Source organism: Pteronotus mesoamericanus, unplaced genomic scaffold (assembly GCF_021234165.1).
Source record: "Pteronotus mesoamericanus isolate MK-2021 breed Mesoamerican mustached bat unplaced genomic scaffold, CSHL_Meso_final contig_269, whole genome shotgun sequence".
In the NCBI taxonomy this organism is placed as follows: Eukaryota; Metazoa; Chordata; class Mammalia; order Chiroptera; family Mormoopidae; genus Pteronotus; species Pteronotus mesoamericanus.
The window spans coordinates 588882-612555 of record NW_026555114.1 but is presented as its reverse complement, the minus strand read 5'-3'; the positions used below and the strand labels follow the sequence as shown (position 1 = coordinate 612555).

The window sequence follows — 23674 nt, the reverse complement described above, 5'->3', positions numbered from 1 at the left end:
TGTGCACTGGGGGATGGCATAATTGTTTATTTTCCCTCCCTGCATAATCCCCAGCCAGTACTGAAACCAAACTGCAAACATCTCCCCAAGGGATATGGAATGACTCTCAGCTTAGGTCCCGTTACATGAGATAATATGTAGAAAACATCCTGACCTGTATGTAAATATGAAAGGTGATGTACTTCTTTCCACCTCCTTCTTTCACACCAATCTCTACCTTCCCCAAAGCTTTTCTGTCTTAAGTGATGTGTACACAGATGTAGCAGCACCAAAATTCAGAAAACAGAGCTGGCCCTGGTCTGTATCAGGCTAGTAACTCATTTTTGACCAGGGATGGCGCCGGGCGGGGGGCAGGGGGGAGGAAAAGAGGTAGTTATTTATTGAGTACAGATTTTATGTTGCGGATGATGAAAAAGTTGGGTATATGTGTATGTAGTGGTGATGGTTACATAACACTGTGAATCTACTGTGAATCATAACACTGTGAATTTAATGCAGCCAACTGTACACTTATAAATTGTTAAAATGATATTGTTATGTCTATTTTACTACAGTAAAGAACCATAACTCATTTCTCTAAGCTCTTGTCACAACAACCAAGGAGAACTCCAAAGTAGAGGGGGGGTAGGTGAATAATAACTTTCTCAAGAACCTAGCTCCTCTATTCTAGGGATATTCTAGCAGACCTGGTCTGGTTCAAGATTCTAAAAATCAGCCAACTGTGCTATAGGAAGTCAGACAGATCTGTGTTGGTTTCCCAACTCTGTCATTTTTAGCTAAATGATCTTGGCAAATTTATTTAACCTAAGTCTCAATTTATGTAAATTGCAGATAATAATATAACCTACCCTTTAGAGGTACTTGAGATGATTATGTAAGATAATGCATGTGAAATGGTTAGCCATAGTTTCCCATGAAAAAAGCTTAATGAATCTTAATTGTTGTCCTTCTTATTGTTACAGGGCTGGAAGCCAATCTAGGCCTGAGCCAAAATATGCAGCAGAACTGAAGCTATTTCTACAAGAGATACATGACAAACTTTAGAACTCTGAAGTTGTTAGACAAAATAGCCAGGCTAACTTATTCTTAAGTAATGTCATGAAGAGTGAATTTGCAATGGTCCACCAGAAGAGATGTAATTAACAAGCAACAGCATTGAATTATCTCTTAAATATTAATGTAAATCTTATAGCCAAGAAATGTGGGATCAAGTGAAATCTGATGCTAAATGAACTTCGTATATATAAATGAAGGGGGTTTCAAGCCCCTTCCCCCAAAATTTAATATAGTATCATCCTCTTTTGAACACTGTAGTATTTTGTTAATACTTAATATATTATGGCTTTATCATTCTTCCCAAGACATTTTTCTTGACTCCTTGAGGCTTTGTCTGTTTCTGACTTATTTTTGTTTTGTCTGCAGTAGCTAGCATAGTTCCTTGCACATAGGAACTCAATAAAAATATGTAGGATTGACTTGTTTAACCTAACCTATACTCTTAATATTTCATGGTATTACCACTGATTTATTATCTTGGTCAAAAAACATTTTATCTTGATAGTCTGAAAGTAAACAAACATCGATTTGTATTTATTAAGTCTCCTTTAAGAAAAGTGTAAAATGTGGTAGTTCTCCAGAAAATATAGGCAAAGGGGAACTTTTCAACTAGAGTAACAAAAAACCACTCTTGTCTTCTACATTTTGCCAGAAAGGCCTGGCCATACAGGGCTTTTCTGAGGCAGGTAAGGAAAAATTGTTGGCATAAGGCTCTAATCTCTCTCCACATATAGCTGTTAATCTATGAAAGGATAACTTCCCCAGTTTCCTCCCTCAGAGCTAGAGATGCTCCTGCTCCAAGGCATTTCTGGGTGCCCTACTAAGAGTTCAAGCTTTCATATTTTACGTGCCCTTCTCTGATCACTCCACTGACTTCAGTAGTATCAATTCTTCCCTCCCTCACTCATCAGCATACTCATCCTCTCCTGGCACGTAGTTCTGGCCTCAGCATGACCACGAATCTCTGGCCATTGGAGAGAGAGCTTCACTGCTCAAAGAGGCAGAGTGTGTTTCTGGTGGTATTCCCTGAACTCTCCACAGTGGTTCTGCACACAGGGGATTCTCAGTAAATGGAGATACTGGCTGCCTAATCACTCCTAAGTAATTCCAATAGCACAGAGCAGAGCCTTTATAATAATGGTCTAATATACCAGAGTCACAGGCCCAGGGCTGTTGTTGGATAATAAAAAAACATATCACAAATTACTACAAAAAACAGCCTCTGGTATACACTTTGTTCATTTTCTTTTGGTAAAGGCTAATTTCAGTATCTGTCTTGGTCATTGTAGGGTGTTAAAGAGTAACAGCAACAAAAAGTATGCCCAGAAAAGAGGGACAGAGACTAGTACAATCATATTTCTCCAGGACCATTATTCACCTGTGAAAGCTAATCCATATCAGCAGTTCACCTAGATACCACTAGCAGACTGTTCTAATATGTTGTATGGAATTGTAAAACATATTGAATTTTCCCATTCAGGTTGCCACTCAGAAGCTAACTCAGAAAGTGCATAATCTCCCAAAAGCCTAGGGTGATGGGCTTCAGGACACCCATAGGCTCTGCATAACACAAACCCTTCCTCCTCCCGCTGTAGGGTTCAGGGGAAACAGTCATGCCCGTCCAGCCCAGAAGCAGGCCAATCACCTTTCATCCCACCAGAGAAGCCTCTCCAGTTTGCAAAGACCATCAGAGGCAGCCCTTCACGGTTGAAGTCCTTGATAGCCTGATAGGTCTTAAACGCAGAGTCAGGGAACCAAACCTGTCCAGCCTGCTGGATTATCTATTGAGGGGGAAAAAAAACAAAGACACAATTAACAACGTTTTGAGAGGGGAATCTCTCCAAGGTGAATACGTTTTGACTGATTAAAAATTCAAAATCAAACTAAACAAAAGCTGTTGTTCATCAAGACGATGTTCTTTGAAGTAGGAAAAAGATCCTGGATCTTTGAGTTTGTTACACACTCCTCTTTTTGAGTCCTGCTTACACCACCTAGTCAAAAGAGGGAAAAGCTTACTGAGTCTAATGAAAGAATGCATTCTCAGGATCCTTGCTCTAGGATTCCCAAGGGCAACTTCACACTCAACTACACTACTCCTCAAAGTGGCCTATTGTACATAGGCTCCAAGCCCTCTCAGCTCTGTGCTTAGTTCAGCTTGTCCTATACTGTGGCTAATCAACAGATACTTGATGCAGCCCTGCTGAATAACCTCCTCCCCAATCTCTCCCATTCCTCATTTTCTGGATCATGTCATGATGTAAAAATGTTATCCCTCCTTTGAAAAAGAGGTGGGTTGTGGTGGTCCCAATATGGCAGACTCCATTATTAATTCTAGTAGCAGCTATTCTGTGTGTGTGTTCAGAGAATCTGGGGCAAAAGAGGCCTGAGCATTGTCTCAGCTGCCTTTCTGTAAGACTTGGTCAAAAAACATTTTACCTTGATAGTCTATGAAAGTATACAAACATCGATTTGCATTTATTAAGTCTCCTTTAAGAGAAGTGTATAAAATGTGGTAGTTCTCCAGAAAATAATAGGCAAAGGGGAACTTTTCAACTAGTGTAACAAAAACCCACTCGTCTTCTACATTTTGCCAGGAAGGCCTGGCCATACAGGGCTTTTCTGTATGAAAATTCCGTATGGATTTGCCATCTGATGGCACCTTACCCCCGGCAGCATGGGCCGTGCTGACCTGCTGTACTGAGGACTCTCTCAATAAAAGTAGACTTTTCCAGCATCAACAAGACAACTATAAAGGCCTATTTAATTTTTCAGGCAGAATTTATCTTGCAGGGCATTTAGATTCACCTTAAAAGGGAGCACATGATGGTCTGAAATCATTCAAGGCTGCTGACTGCCCTTCCCTCCAAACATGGTGGTTTGCAATGCTCTCAATACATCCGCAGGCTCTGCGGAAGGGAAACGCTGCTCCACGAAGCTCAGGCATACACAGTACTAGAAGTGACCTACCTTGGCTTCAGAATCTAGGTTTGCAGGATCAGCTGGGATACTCAGTTCCACAGTTCGGGTTTCTACTGCAACTACTCCGACAGGTATGCCTCCTAGCCTGATAAAAAATGAGCCACATAAGAACCTAATGTGTGTCAACATTACAGCTAGTCATTTATTTTCCGGTCCCACATCAAAACATTGGGGAAAAAAACTAGAAACAAATACAGAGGGCAGGGGAATATCTGACTCGTCTAAGGGTAAAATGTGAGATTACAGACTTGGTGAGTATGTTTTTGTAAATACAGCAAGAACTACCCTCGGAATCACTCCAGTTCCCCACCACAGGATAAATTCAACCCAAAAGTTGTACTAAGGGAGCACCTACAGCTTAGATTCAACAGCCTAGCATGTGTGCACACAAACACATGCACATACATCCATCCTCATGGCTGCCAAATGAAATTTCTCAGTTTACCATAAAGCCTCTCTTTGACAAAGATAGAAGGAAATGGTCCAAAAGGTAGTAGGAATCTGAAACTCTCAGGAACTGTTTTATCGAATGCTGGCATTGCTGAAATAGAGCTGTAGTTTTCTATGGAGTACTAATAACATGGTTCCAGATAAGATTTGAAGGTACAGTAGGTCTCACCACTAAGTGTGTGGATGGGGAGGGTGTAGGTATGTTATAGGGATAAAGAAAGATAAGTGTCAAGTGTAGGGAGGTGGTTAAACAATTTTCTTTTTCATTGGCAAAGAGCAATGCAACAGGGATAACTTTGACTAGTAATCTTAGTGAAACAGGTGATCTGTATTGGAAGTACATATTTAATTTCCAAGCTACGTTAATTTTAAAAACTATCCAAAGAGCTCAAAGCCTCTGCATCTATCTCTGTGATACCCTCCCAAATTGGCCCTCATAAATATTTCCTAGTAAAAATCAGAGAGAGAGAGAGAGAGAGAGAGAGAGAGAGAGAACACACTGCAAGGTACAGGGTGAATTCTTACTTGGCAATGTAATTCAATCTCCACTTTCTCAGCTGCATTCCTTGGGGTTGGGGCTGGGATGGGTTATAGTCTCTCATTCCCCCAAAGCATCTCCATAACAAACTTTTCCATGAAGGATGGTCTTTGATTGTTACATTGGCTACTGGAAATGGATTCTTGTCATCACAAGAGGCCTGACAGGGGCCTGAGTGGGGACCACCCACCCGCTTGTCACTTGCCTGCACTGAATCAGAATCAAAAGCCCTCTAGACAACCAGACAATGAGCAGGAGGTACACAGGAGGGTTTAGAAATATTTCTGTTCACAATGATTAACAATCCAACTGGAAACTTGTAATTGCAAAAGCCACCCTAAATCGGTAACTTATAACTTATATATTAGGGCCCATGTGACCTAATAAAGAACATCTTTATCCGAGTATTACAGTTATTTATTGAACTTGAAAACAGCTCAGAACAACTTCTGTTTTCTATTATACTTCATATAAATTTTATCAGGCTAGCACATGAAGATGCTACATCTTGTTTTATAGTGTGTCCCTGGACAAGGTGCCATGGAATAATAAAAGACAATTTACAGCCAATAGCACACATATTCCAAACATACATACCAAAGATGAGTTTTGGCAGCACTTACAGTAACAATCCCAGAAGAATACATTTATATTTATTTCTTGAAATGCCACTGCTTGTGAAAGAAGCTAGCTCCATTTGTGTTTTATATACTGGTGAGCATGTGTATGTGTTTGGAGCAAGAAGCCCAGAACTCATCAGATGCAAAGAAAGAAAGAAGTCAGAGTGAGTGTTGCAATAAACAATGGGAGAGCTAACCAAAGCCAAGCCTGCCTGATTTTGCTCACAGAAAATCCCTGTTCTTCCACTCATAAGTGTAAACCATTATTTTCTTGCTTAACAAAGGTTTGGCTTTCGGAGGGTTAAAGTCTGTCATGTTTTTGACAGAGAGGAAAACTGAATCAGAAAAGAGCCAAATTTTCAGAAAAGTTGGTCTGAGTGTGGTGTGAGGACTCTCTATAGCAAACTGATAGGTCCTGGGTAGGAGGGTTTTCTTTCTAGTGCATTCCCCACCTCCTCCGATCCCAGTGGGAATTTTACCAGGCACAGAGCATAATAATTCTCACTGGGACCCAGGAGCCTGGGTTTAGGTGGAAGACCCGTGATGCAAGAGAAAATGGGAGCTAGTCCCTGTGGGTTTCAGTCTGGGCTGAATCCAGGCCTGACTCTTAGAGTCACAGTGGAAGATCCTGTCTGCGGGATTTGCCATCTGATGGCTCCTTGTCCCCGGCAGCATGAGCTGTGCTGACCTGCTGTACTGAGAGAACGACAAAGCCTAGAATTATTTTCAGGGCTCGAATCTAAATCTCAACCCAATGTGGCATGTTTGAGAATCTTGAGCAGGTGCCACTTTTCACCAAGATAAGAAAAATGGATTGCCCCCGAGAGGAAGGTGAGCTCCAGATGTGGGTCCCTAGGGCAGCATGTCTCTGCAGTGCAGGGAGAGATTAAGATCAGCCTTGGCAGGTGCTCGTTATGGCGAGCGCTACAGATTATTTCGTGCAGAGCTTGCTGTTGAGTGAAGCACTTCTTAGAGTGGGTATTAAAATTTAATAGAAACTTCAATTTCCCACTTGAAAAATATAGGTATCCCAGCTTATTTTACTCACTCCTGTTGCAGGTAAACTTTTTTTTTGGCGGGGGGCGGGGGTGTGGAATTCTAATCTGGTAATAAACCAGTGCAGTGCATTTGTTACTTAAATAACCTAGATGCCATGAAGGAACTTCTTTCGATTTACATAGAGAAGTAGATGAGACTGATTCACTTGTCGCCTGCTTCTGAAAGAAAATGGTCTTTGGGAAGGGGTCAGGGGTCATTAGTGGGCTGTGGCTATTTACAGCCCCCAAAGAGCTTTTCTTTCAGCATTACAGAAAGGAAATACTGTCAAAACCAGACTTTAGATTAAATGAATCATTGAAATGACACACTAAATGACTGCTGGGAACCAGACCTCCAGTTATACCGCTTTGGACGTGCCCATAATCTAGTATTCTTAGAAGTTTAGACAAAGAGAGCATTATTGGTAAGGACCTATATAGTCATGGCCCTTTCCACTCTTGTTTTTAGTTGGGAGGAAAAAGAGCTTCCGGAACAAGAGAGCTCTTACCTGGCTCTGCCAACCACCACAGTCTGCGCCCAAGGTTGCATGATTTCTGAGAAAGACCCATAGTCAAAAAATCCACTCAACCATTGACCTTTCTGGGCTAAAGAAGGAAAAGAAAGAAAACAAGAAAGAAAAGGCAGTCAATCCATTAAAAATGACTGGACTTGGCAAATTTAAGGTTGGATTTGGGAAATTATTTTGGGAAGTTTGTTGTGTTTTTAACCATAGTATAATAGATGGAAGCATTAGGCAGCTGCATGTTTGTCTGCCTTCAGACATCATCTCCTATTTCATTTGCTAGGCTGCATAAAAAGACTCATTTATCAGCAAAAGCATCATTTATTGTTAAACGATGGGGTTCAGCTAGCAGAGAGAGTTTGCACTGCTTTTAAAAAATAAGTTGGCTTTTTTCAAAACACCACACACATTTGTCAATAGGCAGCCAAGTCATCAAAGATGTTTTCAAAATGTCTATTTCTATTTTAGAACTCAGCTTACAATTTTGTTTGATTCCACTGATTTTCTTTTAATGGAAAGCTGAAGACAGCCAGGTGATAAGTATTAATGATCAGGTGAGGATCCAAATTTAGGGAAAAGAAAAGGGATTCAGCTTTTCTTCTAGAAAAGCAACAAGATATACATCTACTTTTTTCACAAGATATACAGCTAGCGAAAATGTAATGGTTAAGGTGCACGTACTTAATGTCATTGACCTCCCTTGCACACAGAATTTCCTTCACTGGCAACGCACCTAACTTTCAACATCTTAGTTTAAGAAAGGAAAAAAAAACCCATTTTGCTCCACAGGTATCCATGTTTGACCAGGGCCCCATAAAAGCTTCTGCAAATAACTCCCTAGCTTGCCCTCCCAGCTCATGGTTTTCTCAGCGATTCTTCTAATTTGAACATGGCCCTCCGCCCCCTAAAAACCCAAGTCCAAAACCAATTAAAAGTGGAGATCTGAGCAAGCTAACCTCTGCTGACTTAAACAGGATGGAGAGTGTTTTATCAGGACTAAACTTGTAATTACTGTGTTCTACATTCCTTGCCTCTATGGCCCCAGTGTAAAATGTGATCATCCATTTCAAAATTATCTCTCTATCATGAGCCCAAAGCCGATCGTTTAGATTCTGGTCTCGTGTTGGGCGTCAGTTTGAAGAATATCACAGCACTATCTCCTCTAATAAATGACTTTAACTTTTCACCTAGAAGATATCTGCTTTAACTTATCACAGGGAATCATCTGCTTTCTTTAACGTTTCTACTAAATTAAAATCTGAAGTCACTCGATTTGGGAGCGAGTGTTAGCAGCCCATAGACAGCAGGATGAATTACTAGGGAGTCGATGAAAAAATATTATTCAAAACCCAGAAAACTTAGTTTATCACAAATTCCATTTTATTCTGTAGATCTCATTAATAATGGCCAAGATAGTGCCCACCTACTCACACACGCATGCACGCATCTGTTCATCCCATGAAAAGAGAGCTCAGTTTTTGATGATGGTTCTAAACCAAATTTCTGAATGCATCAGGCTATTGTAATTTTAACTTCTATGCTTAGATCATTTTATGATTCTCACTTCAATAACAATGATTTAGAATTACAAAATTCATTTCAAAATGGAAATGTATTCTTCTTTAGAAACTTTCCTGCCTTATATGTTGACTGGGGTGGGGGGCGGGGGGCTATGATTAGTGTAGGAGGTGCTTTACTGCCCTCAAAGAGCAGGTTATGTTCAGTTCAAAAGTAGAACTTAGGAGCCAGCTAAAATGGCTCCCCATAATTCCAAGGAGAACACTTACTGAATCTTGTTCTGAATTTTCCCAGAAAAGTCCTGGATTTTATCTCAGGCTCATCATTGTTACCAATGAAAGGTAGGGAGAAGATTACTATGGTGATTTTTCTGGCTATGTAAGAAAAACTATTTAGTTTTATTAAGATTAATAAGAAAAGGCATTGAAGACAACAGGCAAAATTTTAAATTAAAATCAACCTTCCTCTGGTGATTTTTCTACACTATCTATAATTACGCTTCAGATGAAGCCCCAGCGCCTAAGTAATAGCTGTGTGACCTTGCACAAATCATTTAACTTCTCTGAGCTTGTAAAACAATGATCTCTTTGTATCTCTGAGAGGTAGTAAGTCCAAATAAGATAATGTATATAAAAGTGCTTTATCGTCCCACCTGGCTTAGAGAGGGGGCCCACAAAGGTTTATTAAGTCTTTCTTATGAAGACCTCTTTTTCTTTCAACAAAATCACAATGACTCAAATTTAATTATCTTCTGCATTCTACTCTTCTTTACGATACAGCCTTTCTTTGAAATAGTCGTAATAAACATGCAAAAAAGAACAAACACTTTCTCAAACAACCTGAAAAAATAGATTTAAAATATAGCAGAGGGGCTTGGGGCTTCACAAAAGAACTTCCTAATAAGTATGGTTTGTGAAAAGAGCCAAATACATTGACAAATGAAAAAGCACATTTACCTTATATGGGGTTACCTCTGTTTTTGTTTTTAAAATTAGATAAAATCAGCTGTAAGACAGAGAAACATGGAGGAAGAACTTGTTCTTGTTCTCTGTATTTGCAAAATTCAAAGTTCTGGATGGTCTCTTCATGAATAAGTGATATTATATTAATAACTAAAGCAAATGCCAACACTATTACCAATATTCTAAGAAAGGAAGGGCACACATGGTGGTGTGCTCAGCAGCAGCTTGCTGAGAAAAGCGTAGACACACTGTACATGAGGGGGTCTCAAAGACCTTTTTTAAAACTGATCTGATTAATCTGTTTATAGAAACTAAATGGCCAAAGATTCTGGTTCTACAGTTGTATGACCTTATGGCTTATATTTAACTGTTTTGAAGTCTTTGAACCCATTGCATAATAAGTGCTTTAACAGCAGGATAAATAGAAGAAATGTATTAGTGACTATACTGCTTATGACTCAATGGCTGATTTGTAAATCTCATTATTTTTTATCTGTTCTTGAAGAATTTTCCACCTTTTTCTTCAGAAACCATTTTCCAGATTTTCCTCACTTCCAGGTATTTAGTAGCTGTTTTCTTTGTCACATGCAATTGTGTAGAAATTGGTTTGTGATTGAAAATAACAACGGAAAGGCTGAGGGGCAGGGCTCCACAGAATCCTTAAATATATACATACTTGGGTGAGGACGGCCTGCTAACATCCATCGAGGATCATACGGGGCCTTTGTGGGAACAAACTCGATGATTCTATCTATAGGATCCTTGGAATTCAGGATAGGAACTGAACTGTTTACACTCTGAAAGAAGATTGGGAAGGAAAGAGCACAGCAATCAGTAAACAACAGTCTTATACTCCAGCTTGGCAACAGTCATGACAAAGACAGCAGGGCCCACATATGGAATGGCACCCATGCGTCCCCATCATTAGCTAGAAGTAATTCAATTGTGGGCCAAGCTCTGAGGAACCTGCGTAGGTCTCAAGTTTCACATAGAAACCTGGCACAAAGTGGTGTCTTTTGATTGTTGATTTCGGTGAGAAAACCCACAAAGAGGAGAAAGCCTTAATACGCTAGGATCGGAGCCCAGATAGCCATGAAGATTCCGTGGCTGGAAAACATCAGAAAGGAGCCTAACCAATAAAATCCGAAGGCATTTTAAAGGTAGAAGGCAAAAGATGGCTCTAAGAAAAAAAAGGAATAAACCACTTTTCAAGGAATATTTCATAAAAAGTCCTGCACTATAAGGAGATCTCAAGTGCAGAGGCAGGCTGTGGCGGGATGGCCAGGTTCTGTGTCAGTGCTGGGTGGGAAGGGCTCACCTTAGGCATGTAAGACAGCCAGTGCAGGACAGTGAAAACCCCCTCAAAGTCATCACAAACAGTGCTGTGGGTCACCCCATTGTTGTGCATGATCTGGATGCCACCAAGCTGGTTATTGGAAGTATAGACTTCCCGCCCGAGGACCTAGAGAAACAAGCAAGAGAAGAGACACTCATCTTGACAGAAATAAAGGCAAAGTGTTTTTTGTAATTCTCACTAAAATGGGTTCTTCTCTTCATAAGACAGAGATTCCAGCTTCCGGGGCTTGTTCGAAGGGACCATCCGGACCTTCGTCCTAAAAAGAAAACTTAGAAAACAAAACAAAACAAAAGTAAAGGCTTTTAAACAACCACACTCGCATTTGCAATTTAAAGACCAGCAAGCCTCTCCCTCCCTCTCTCTGAGCCTTCACAGATATGCGCAGCATTCTTCAACTCTGAGCTGAAACCACAGCGAGTCAACAGCCACCCCATGATCTGCGGGCTTGAGAAAGTTACTGCTTTGGACACAGAAGAGGTAATGTGCCTGTCTTTTGACAATCTTCAGTGACAAGTCTCAGTTAAAGAAGTGCTGTGAGGTCTGGGTTCCTCTTTTTCTTTTTTCAAAAGATTACTTTTCCCCTTGTATTTGATTTTTAAAGCTGGTCCCCACACACAAGCCCTAAGGCTGGCAAAATCCTGAAGCAACTCATGATACAGACCTAAACCCTTGAGTCTACATTCCTTTGTGTGCTGCGTGCAGGGCAGTGATTTATACCCAAGCCTGCTTCTCCTCCCTCTGTCCTTCCCTCCCAAGGTTCCAGGGAACTTGGCCTCAATCCCTGGGGTATCCCAGAGTTTAACCCTTGTAAGGCTGAAGGGCACCTGCAATTGGAAACCACAAAGTTTCCTTTAAAGAAGAAAATAGGAAGGAAAAAATACTCTTGAACTTGGAAATTGTAGGGCTTCTTTTTCTCTTGAAAATTGGTTAATAATTTCTTTCAGGGAGGGAGGTTTTCTGACCCAGCAGACGGAAGCCGGGCAGGCTGATCACTGACTATCGCAAACTGCTGAGTGTGTAGTAATTGCCAGTCATCGAGGGGAGCCCCGGAGAGCTCTAAACAGTTGTAGAGCACTTACTGTATTTTACCTTTTCTTTTCCTTCTCCCGTCCTCCTTTAGAAAATAACTACAGCACAAAATTTCTCCCTTTCTAACTTTTATTCATTTCCAATCTCTGGGGAGAATCTAATGAACTGAAAGACCAGCAAACTCTACCTGTACATTCCCATTTCCCCCTTCTTGTTAGGAGCTTTGAGAGGTACCCCTGATCGCTGCTGGGTCAGCCCCTACATTAAGACCCTCCAAAGGCTGAGGAAATTGGTGACCAAAGTAATCACCTCAGTGTGACCCAAGTGGCCTTGGTTGCATTTAACTTCTTCTAGGAAGGGTGGAAGAGAGACTTCTGAAAAGAATATAGAAGGAAAAATGGCTCTCAGATTACTGCTTTCCTTGATAAGGAAGTGCAGAGAACAAGCCTTTGCAGGCAGATCTGAGCTGAGCAACATGCCAGCAGCTCCTCTGAAGGAGCCCCAGGAACAGGGGAGACCCCATCTGACCACTGGGCTCCCATCCTCCTCTCAGCCTGTCTTTAATCTCAGCCCAGGCACTGCGGCTCTTTTCTCATTCTCCTGCTGTCTCTTTCCATTTGCCCTCTCTCTGACTGATACACTGATCTCTCGGTCACTCGGCTTTCTGCTCCACTGAGTCCATATTACTAATAACACCTCCGCCACGGCCAGTTTACCTCATGAAGGCAGGAGCACATCATTACAAAATAAACTCATAACTTTGACATTCTAGCAAATACACGCCGTTTGTTATTTTTATGGCTTTAGTCTTTCTAACAGGCAGAGGGCATTACATACCTGTTTCATTTATATCTTTTAATGTGTGCACACATGCACACTCTAACATGTATCAGGAAATAAAACACAACAAAAAACAAAACAAATATCCAAAGCAGCGAATGGATGGGGGGTGGGGTGGGGGGCCCTGGTGGAAGCAGAAACCCTGTCACTCAGGGAGGCCCTGCTCCTTCCGATCTGGCTCTGGTTTTATGGGCGTCATAAACCTGATGGCCCACAACTGGTCCTTCTGGGACAGACTGCCTCTCTGCCAGAAGTCATTCAGTGTGATCAGCAGTATTTTTAATTATTAAAATAAAATTGAAAAGGGGGGAAAGAAATAAAAAGGAGACACTATGCTGACCCTGACTATCTGATATTCATAATCTATGTCAGGAGCCAAGAATGTGCTTGCCTTAAAGAGAGAGCTGAACCATTCTCTACTGAGAAACACTATTTTCTCTCCTATGAAACACTGTCTCTAGTGCTTGATAATATCCAACCACTTAGAATCTCACATCTCTCCAAAATTAGTAAGGGACCAGTGAAGAACCAGCGAAGGGACCAAAGCAGACCAAGAGCTGCTTAGCTGATCAAATATACCTTCCCCAGATGTTCCTGCCCCTCCTTTCAGAGAGGAAGAGCATCCAGGACTGGGCTACTCCCGGAGGCTCTGCCACTTGCCCATTCCACCCCATATTCTTACAGATGAATGGGAGACAAACTTGGAAGGAGCAATAATTTAATAACTTAGCATGTCTTCCCTTCCAAGTGGAAAGTCAGGTTCTGATGTTCCGGCATTGTTCTGAAAAGGCAGCAGTATTTCCACACTTCTCCTCCCCTAGATTCAGAAAGAAACCTAATCAGGGCTTCCCACAACCAAGAATATTATTTCTGGGCTAAAGAAATGTTTGTCATGTTAGAAGATTCATTTAATTTGGGAATTAAAGAGAAAAAGTATAGGGCAGAATAACAGAGTATCCAAATGGCTCTCTCTAGCCAGCCTTATCTTAGGAGGTCGAAGGTGGGGAGGGGAAGGACACAGAGAAATGAAACCTGCTTCACTAACCACAAACAAATGCTAACAATCATAGCCACTTAACAGTCAGTGAGGAGAAAACAGTACCCTCCAGTTCATTTTCAATGACCGTATGTTTGGAGCACGCACCAGTAGAATGAGGGTGCACACAATAGCTCCTGATTTATAGGGGCCGTTGCTGACTGAAGTGGTTTTAATGATTTTAGAATACTTCAGAACAAAAGCTCCAACCAAGGAGGCAGACCCTGGGCTAAGACAAAACCCATTCTGCCCAACTCTGAAATGATCGTGCTGGAGCAGTCACACAAACCCTGACTGGCAACCAGGAAGATGCAGAGAGGAGCCTGCATAGACAGAACCACTATTTTATACCTCAATATGTCCTCCTGCCAACCTTCTACAGAAAAATTTGGGATAAACAACTCTCATCACTATAATATTTTCATGAAAAAGGTGAGTTTCGTTCATCAGTTTTTTCAACTTTGACATAATGCATTTCTATATAAATCAAGCTGTTTGCCATGTTCTATTTCCTACATCATTCCATGCACATTTTCTACACCATGATAAAAACTTTTAATTTATCTGCCTAACAAGCATCAATACCAATTTAAACACAGGAGCCATCCAAACAGAGGTGACTCTCTTGAGGCCCCACCTTGCTGCTCCCCAGTTCAAAGTGGAGAAGCAGTATCAGGAAATACTAAAAAGAGGCACAATCTGAAGAGTTCCCATGCCCGCAGAACTGAATAAGGGCTAAGTCTGAGAGGAAAAAGGATCCTCATCCACTCTCAATAAACTTAAGTCTCATCCAGCACGTCATTCACTGGGGCTGGCAGACCTGAGAATTAAGGGCACTGCATAAAAGCCAATGGTTAGCAGAGACACAACTGTTAAAGGTTCCACCAAAGACACTACAGAGACTTTAGAAATTTTTACGTACATAAAGAAGTACAAATGAATGCAGTCACAGATAGATGCTAAGGCCTCTGCTGCTCTTACTGCTTATCTAGAGACACTGCAAACAGCTCAGGTTTACCACAGCTGACAGGCAACAAAAACAGTCTACTATACTGCCTGCTCTCTCCCTTAAATCCCTTTTTGGAGATCAAGATAAACTTGTTCTTCCTTTCCCCAGTGCTCCTGACAACGTTTGACTGAAGTGGCAGAGCACAGTGAAGTTTTGTGCAAATGAAATCGCTATGTAATACTGAATGAGGGTAGTATTTTACTTGTCAGGATATTTGTCAGCTCAGGTATTGAGATTTCCAAGTTTCATAGATGCAACTTAGCTCAATTTTGTCAAAAATTGCTTTTGTCCTAATATACATGTTATGTTGGGGACTCTCAGATTATAGGCAAATATTTGCAATCATATGCTCAAGATGTGAAAAATAATGATGCATATCAGTGGAATAAAAAATGAAATATACCACTGTGTTCCCCCCTTTATCCAATCTTTCCCCCGTTAAACAATCCTCGGTGGGTCAGGGCATTCTTCTATTTAAAGAACCAGGGAGTACAAAATTCTTCCTGCATCAGAGATTTAAGCTACACTGGTTGGGTCTTTGCTGCAATCCCCCTTCTCATTAGGATATTTCCATTCTCAAGAGGGTTTTTGTAAATTTCCTGAGCAATCATCATCCCTGAATTTTATCCGTAATTTTATATTCACTCTGGGATCTTTCGGGTTATTGGTAAAGGTTTGGCTAAGGTAGAAAGAGAGAGAGATATGAGAAAGAATAAGTAGGAGCAGGGAAAAAGTGGTAAAATAGGGACAAAAGAAAGGAGGAAGGATGAAAGTGAGGGAAAGGGAGGGGGAGAGACAAGAGGACAGGAAGAAAAAAAAATGCAATAGCTCATCTACTCTTGCTGCTAACACCCTCCTCCCTGACCTGAGAGGACTACATTTTAAAAAGCTGACAAGTAATTCAATCTCCAATTAACAATTTTAAGTGGTGTAGCACTTATTACTGTGTAAATGTTTCTCCAGGAATATATCCAAGGGTGAGTGGAATTAACTCTCCAGGGAGACAAGGACCAGTGCCTATGTTACCAAGAATGTTTGGGGGTTCCAAAGTAACAGTCTCTTAATAATACACAGACTCAGGGTTATAACTTCCTTCTCCTCCTCTTTATTGGCACAATTGTTACAGGCAAACTGGAGTGCTGGTTGACAGCTGGTAGGCTAGGGTGGGGGGTAGACAAGGGGCACAGTGACATACTGGTGGCGCAGTATGGGAAGCCTCTGACTTGAGCCACAGGTGGACTTAAGACCATCCACTGCAGGACCAAAAATCTCCCTACAAGGAGCAAAGCCATGAAGTGATCGGGTTGGCTGACAGATAAATTAGAGGAAAGGAACTACGTTATCTGTGGTAGGAAAAGATATTTAGCCAAAAAGAGACTCAGGCCAAACATAACAATGGAAGACCAGAAGGACGAGAAGGATTTGAAGGTGGGCTGGGTGAGGTACAAAGACTCATTTTTAATGTAATGGTGGTAGAAAAGAGCCACATGACAGTTCGTTAAATGCTTGAGAAAAGGCATAGACTTCCAGAGTAAAATCTGTCTGCTCAGAGAAATCACTCATCTCAGGGATCCCTTAACTGCCCATTTAGCCACAGACTGGAACATACTGACAATAAATTACTTCAAAATATGGAAAATTTTAAAAGTCTGGTTTTTGAGGTACAGAAGTTTTCATCCCAGAATTTCTCTTACCTCCTTTGTAATCAATTCCTTTCTCTCACACATAGCAACCACTGATCTTTCTGTCGCAACAGTTTGCCTTTTCTAGGATGTTTTATAAAATGGAGTCATATAGTACATAGCCACCTGAGTATGGCTTCTTTCAGTTAGCATGATGCATCTGCGATTCAGTCATGCTGATGTAGGTATCAGCAGTTCCTTTTTACTGCAGAGCAATATTCCATTCTCTAGAAATACCATAACTTGTTCATCTGTTTGACTGCAGGGGACACCGGGGTGGTTTCCAGTTTTGGGCAATTATGAATAAAGCAATTATGAATTATGCTATAGACATTCATATACAGGTTTTTGTGTGGATATATGCATTCATTTCTCCTATGTCAATGTCAAGGAGAGGATTGCTAGGCTGTATGGAGGGTGCAAAACTTTTTTTTTAAAGCCAAACTTTTTCACAGTGGTTGTATCATTTGGCATTCCCATCGATGTGTATAAGAGTTCCAACTGTTCTTCATTGCCACCAATACTTAGTATTGCCATTTACAAAACTTTATTTTAGTGACATTTAACTGTTTGCATTTTCCTAATAACTAGTAATAAGCATCTTTGCATGTATTTATTTACCATCTTTGTATCTATTTTGGTGAAATGTGCAAATTTCTTACCCATTTTAAAAATTACTGGGCTTTTTAAAATTATTGAGTTGTGAGAACTCTTTATATATTCAGTACCAGTCTTTAATCAAATGTGTTTTGTATATATAGAAATTTTTTTAAAAATCCCCGTTTCTTAGTCACCTCCCATTGGTTTTTTGGAATAGGATACGAAACATGAGGTTGGTATTGAAGGACTACATGACTGACCGCATGTGCCCACTGGTGGCTAGGCATAGAGTTCAGTGATTGCTGGACCTGGCTTCTTGGAGTAGTACTGACTATTCATCTCTGCAGCCTTTTTGTTTTATGTTTTCTCATTTACAACTGGTGAGCTGCAAATTTATTTTATTTTCTCTCTTAGAACACACACAAAGCCAGTTACGGTCTTTTAGCCTAAATTTTAAGTTTTATGAAAGGAGGAATGCATATCCACAGCATAAGAACAGAACTTTAGACATAACAGGAATGCAATACATGCATATGAACTGCCATTATTGCTGGTGCTCTATAAAAATTCAGTTGTGATTTGTATTTTCAGCATGTTGAACTATAAGCAAAAAAACCCTCTTTCTTATTGGTGTAATAATGTGTAGTGATTTTCTTAAACAAAACGAGTGGTTCAATTTCCCTCCCCTTTTAGATTTCCCCAGTGCAAACCCTGGGTTTTTGTTACTGTTGTGGTTGAAATGTAACTGACATACCAACACACAATTTTATATTAGTTTCATAATGTACCTAGTGATTCGACATATATACATTACAAACGGTCACTACAATGAGTCTAATTGCCTTCTGTCACCACACTGAGTTCATATAATATTATTGACTATCTTCCCCATGCTATACATTCCATCTCCATGACTTACTTATTTTATTACTGAAAGTTTTCACAGTTTGATCCCCTTCACTCTGGCAACTGGCAGTCTGCTCTTGGTTATCTATGAGTCTGGTTGTGTTTTATTTGTGTTTATTTTCTAGATTCCACATAAAAATGAAATAATATGATGTTTGCCTTTCTCTGTCTGACTTATTTCACTTAGCATGATACCCTCAAGGTCCATCCACATTGTCGCAAATGACACAACAAAAATCAGCTTAATCTTATTAGGGTTCCTTCACAAGTAACTAGTTGTTATTTTTTTCGCTGCTTTTAAGAGTCTCTGTTTATCTTTAACTTTTCCTATTTTAATTACAATATGTTTTGGTGTGGGTCTCTTTGGGTTCATCCTATTTCAAATTCTCTGTACTTCCTTCCCCAAGTTAGGAAAGTTTTCAGCTATTATTTCTTCAAACAAGTTTTCTGCCTCTCTCTCTCTCTCTCTCTCTCTCTCTCTCTCTCTCTCTCTCTCTCTCTCTCTCTCTCTTCTCCTCTTCTTCTGGGACCCCTACAATGTGAATGTTAGTATGCTTACTATTGCCCCATAGGTCCTTTAAAGTATCCTCATTTTGAAAAAGTTTTACTTCCTTTTGCCCTTCTGTATGAGTGATTTCCACTACCTTGTTTTCTGGGTCGCTGATCCATTTTTCTGTATTTTCTACTCTGACACTGAATCCCTTTAATGTATTTTTCAGTTTGCCTATTGTATGTCTGAGAGTTCTGTTTGACATTTTCTCATATTTCTAACTCTTTGTTAAAGATCTCACTGTGTATATCCATTATCCTGAGTTCAATGAGCATCTTTATGACCACTACTTTGAACTTTTTATCAGGTAAATTACTGCTCTACTTTCAGACCTACGGGGGCCAGAAATACAATCTCCCCTGGCCCTCTAAACCTGGCTCTCAAAAGCCATCTCCCCGTGAAGGCTGTGCAAACGCACTGACTTCCACCGAGTTGCATGACTGTCTCAGGTAGGCGAGCTCACCAACTGTGTCTGTTGCTACTGAAGAAATGTAACGGGGGCATGGATTAGGGTATGCCAGACAGTGTGGGTGCTAATAAGATAAAGTCCATAACAATGGCATTTGGCAGTGCTCTGTTCCAAGGGAGAGTGACAACAACTTCTGTCCCTCTGGTAGATGCTTTAAAACTAACAAATGATATATCTGAGAAAATAGACTTTAAAACAAACACTGTACTTAAGAGATAAAGAAGAACATGATAAAGGGAACAATCCAACAAAAGGACATAATCATTGTAAACATTTATACACTCAAGAAGGGAGTACTAAATATGTAAAGCAAATCTTGCACATAAAGGGAGAGACTGACAGTAATACAGTCTGAGAAGAGGATTTTAACACCCCATTGACATCAATGGATAGATCTTCCAGACAGAAAATCAACAAGGAAATGGTGGCCCTAAATGACACACTATATCAGATGTATATAGTTGATATCTTCAGAGCATTTCAAGTGCATACGGAATATTTTCTAGGGTAGAACACATGTTATGACACAAAACAAGTCCCAATAAACTTAAGAAGATTGAAATCCTATTAAGCATCTTCGTTGACCATAATGGTGTGAAACTAGAAATCAATCACAAGAAAAAAAAAAAACCCTGAAAAACACACAAAGATATGGAGGCTAAATAAAATGTTACTAACTAATGAATGAGTTAACAATGAGATCAAAGAAGAAATTGAAAGATACCTTGAAAGAAATGAAACTGAGAACACAACACCCCAAAATCTAGGGGACACTGTGAAAGCAGTCCTAAAAGGGAAATTGACAGCATTACAGGCCTAGTTCAAGATACAAGAAAAATCTCAAATAAACACTCTAAATTTACACTGTTACTTGAAAAAGAACAACAAACAAAGCCCAAAATGAGTAGAAGTAGAGAAAGGAAAAAATAAAGATCAGAGTAAAAATACAGTTTTTTTTAAAAAAATACCAAAGATCAATGACACCAAGATATGGTGCTTTTTTAAAAAGAAAAACAAAAACAAAACAAGATTGACAAACCTTTAACCACAGTCATCAATTTTAAAAGGAAGAGAACCCAAATAGATAAATTCAGAAATCAAAGAGAAGTAACAAATGACACCAAAGAAATACAAAGGACTGTAAGAAAATATTAAGAACAACTATATGCCAACAGATTGGACTATGTGGATGAAATTGATAAATTTCCAGAAAAACACAACCTCCCAAAATTAAATCAGGAAGACTCAGAGAATCTGAATAGACCAGTTACAACTAGTGAAACCGAAGCAGTAATCAAAAAACTCCCCCAAAACAGAAGTCTTCGAGTAGATAGCTTCACAGGTGAATTTTACCAAACATTCAAAGAAAAACACCTATGCTTTTCAAACTAATCCAAAAATTTCAAGAAGAAGGAAGACTCCCAGCTCATTTTATGTGGCCAGCATTAGCCTAATTCCAAAATGAGATAAAGACACTACAAAGAAAGAAAATTATTGGCCATATCCCTGATGAACACAGACACTAACATCCTCAACAGAATATTAACAAACTGGATCCAGCAATAAATTAAAATTTATCTTGAGGGGGCAAGATTGGTATAATATCTGCAAATCAATAAATGTGATACACAACATAAACAACATAAAGGGTTAAAACCACATGATCATTAGATACAGAAAAAGCATTTGATAAAATCCAGCATCTATTTATGATAAAACCTCTCAGCAAAGTGGGAATATACCTCAACATAATAAAGGCCATATATGACAAACCCAAAGCCAACGTCATACTCAATGGGCAAACACAGCAAGCGTTTCCTCTAAGATCAAAACAAGATAGGGATGTGCACTTTCACCACTTTTATTCAACATAGTATGGGAAGTCCTTACCACAACAATCAGACAAAAATAAGAGGTAAAGAAAATTGAAATTGGAGAGGAAGAAATAACTGTCATTTTTTGGGGATGAAATGATACTGTCATCACAAAAAAACTACTAGAACTGATCAATAAATTCAGTAAAGTAGCAGGATACAAATTAAATATCCAGAAATCAGTTGCATTTTTATCTACCCACAATGAACTACCCAAAAGGGAAACTAAAAAAAAAAAAAAAATCCCATTCACAATTGCTCCAAAAAGAATAAAATACTTTGGAATAAATTTAACCAAAGATGTAAAAGACTTGTATCCAGAAAATTGGAAGACACTGAAGAAAGAAATTGAAGAAGATACAAATAAGTAGAAGCATATACCGTGTTCATGCACAAGAAGAATTCATATCACTAAAATGTCCATATTGCCCAAAGCAGTTTATAGAGTCAACAATATTCCTGTCAAGATACCAATGGCATATTTCACAGAACTAGAACAAATATTCCAAAAATTTACATGGAACCACAAGAGACCCTGAATAGGCATGGCAATCTTGAGAAAGAAGAACAAAGTAGGAGGAACCATGCTACCTGGTATCAAACTATATTACAAGGCCATAGTAATCAAAACATCATGGTACTGGTATAAAAACAGACATGGAGATCAATGGAACAGAATAGAGCGCCCAAAAATAAGCTCACACCTTTATGGTCAATTTGTATTTGACAAAGGAGTGAAGAACATACAATGGGATAAAGAGAGTCTATTCAATAAATGATGTTGGGAAAACTGGAGAGATAAGTGCAAAAAAAAAAAAAATAGACCACTTTCTTACACCATACACAGGGATAAACTCAGGATGGATTTAAAAACTTAAATGTTAAGACTCAAAAACCATAAAAATCCTAGAAGAAAACATAGGCAGTAAATTCTCAAACATTTCTAGTAGCAGTATTATTTCTGATGTGTCTCCTTGAGCAAGGGAAACAAAAGAATAAATAAACAAATGGGAGTACATTAAATTAAAAAGTTCTTGAACAGCAAAGGAAACCACCAACAAAATGAAAAGACAACCCACTAAAGAACACATTGACCAATGACACATCTGAGAAGGGGTTAATATCCAAAATCTATGAAGAGCTTATACAACTCACCACCAAAACAACAAAAAATCCAATTAAAAATTGGGCAAAGGACCTGAATAGGCACTTCTCCAAAGGGGACAAACAGATGGCCAACAGACATATAAAAAGATGCTCAACATCATTAATTATCAGAGAAATGCAAATTAAAACCACAGTGAGATATCACCTCAAACTTGACAAAATGGTTAACATCAATAAATCAACAAGCAACAAGTGTTGGTGAGGATGTGGAAAAAAGGGAACCCTCATACACTGCTGATGGGAATGCAGACTGGTGCAGCCACTGTGGAAGCAGTATGGAGTTACCTCAAAAAATTAAAAATGGAACTGCCTATGCCCAACTATTCCACTTCTGGGAATATATCCAAAGAAACCCGAAACACTGATTTGAAAGGCTACATGCACTCTTACATTCCTTGCAGTGTTATTTACGATAACTAAAATTTGGAAGTGGCCCAAGGGCCCATCAGTACATGAGTGAATAAAAAAGCTGTGGTACATTTACAGAATGGAATACTACTTGGCCATAAAAAAGAAGGAAATCTCACCCCTTGCAAACAGCATAGATGGACCTTGAGAGCATTATGCTAAGTGAAATAAGCCAGTCAGAGAAAGCCACATACCATATGATTTCACTCACATGTGAAATCTAATGCACAAAATAAACTAACAAACAAAATAGAAATAGACTTATAAGAAAACAGACGGAGCTATCAGACGGGAGGGAGGTTGCAGGGCTGTGTGAATAAGGTAAAGGAATTAAGCAAAAATAAAAGGAGAAATCAAGATGGTAGAGGAGTGAACGCAAGTCACACTGACCTCCTCCCAGGATCAATCTGGAATTACAACTAAATTGTGGAGAAATCACCTGGAACAAACAACTGAGCAACAGCGACAGAGGAGCCTTAAAACCTTGGACAGAAAGAAGAATCAGCATTAGCACAACCTAACTGGTAAGGAGTGCGACAGAGACTTGAGAAGGTGGGCGGGGTGTCCACAGGTGGCAACAGCAGAAGGATTTTGAAATGGCCAGTTGGAACCCCCCGAGAAGAGTGGGGTCTAAATCATAAGTGGAGGACCCCCAGCCTACAGCACCAGAGTCCAAAAAGTACACAAGTACACAGATAACAACCAGCTGCAAAAAGCAGCAAGGTTGCTCTCTGCCAGAGACAGGAGGCTGGAGATGCAAAGAGCCTTTTAAAGGGCCAATGCATAAATTTTTATTTGTAGCCTCTTACCCTGTTCTCCAGCAAAGGCAGGGGCAGAGTGGGCTAGAGACACATGAGGAGAGTCTGGGAAAGGAAGTTCTGGGGAGAGAACTAAGAGAGCAGCCGATGGGAAGCAGGTGCTGACTCATCCCCCATATGGCAGCAGCCATTTGGCTCAGGCAGACCACTCCCCTGAGCGGCAACAGTGTGAGAGGACACAATAGACCCCCCCCCCCCCCCGGAGGGACTCTTCTCTGGTTCAGTGGTGCTAAAGCATGACTGCT

The 23674-nt window shown here is 39.9% G+C and overlaps 1 protein-coding gene across 2 annotated transcripts in view; it reads right to left on the bottom strand.

Moving 5' to 3' along the window:
- ACACA (acetyl-CoA carboxylase alpha) overlaps positions 1-23674 on the bottom strand; it is a 219182-nt gene that overhangs the window by 29423 nt on the left and 166085 nt on the right. For both annotated transcript variants that reach the window (XM_054574834.1, XM_054574835.1), the window contains exons 46-50: positions 11003-11146; positions 10361-10481; positions 7190-7286; positions 4024-4120; positions 2702-2837 (exon numbers count right to left, since the gene is read on the bottom strand). In XM_054574834.1, coding sequence (XP_054430809.1) covers positions 2702-2837; positions 4024-4120; positions 7190-7286; positions 10361-10481; positions 11003-11146 — 595 coding nt within the window. The remainder of the gene's footprint in view (positions 1-2701; positions 2838-4023; positions 4121-7189; positions 7287-10360; positions 10482-11002; positions 11147-23674) is intronic.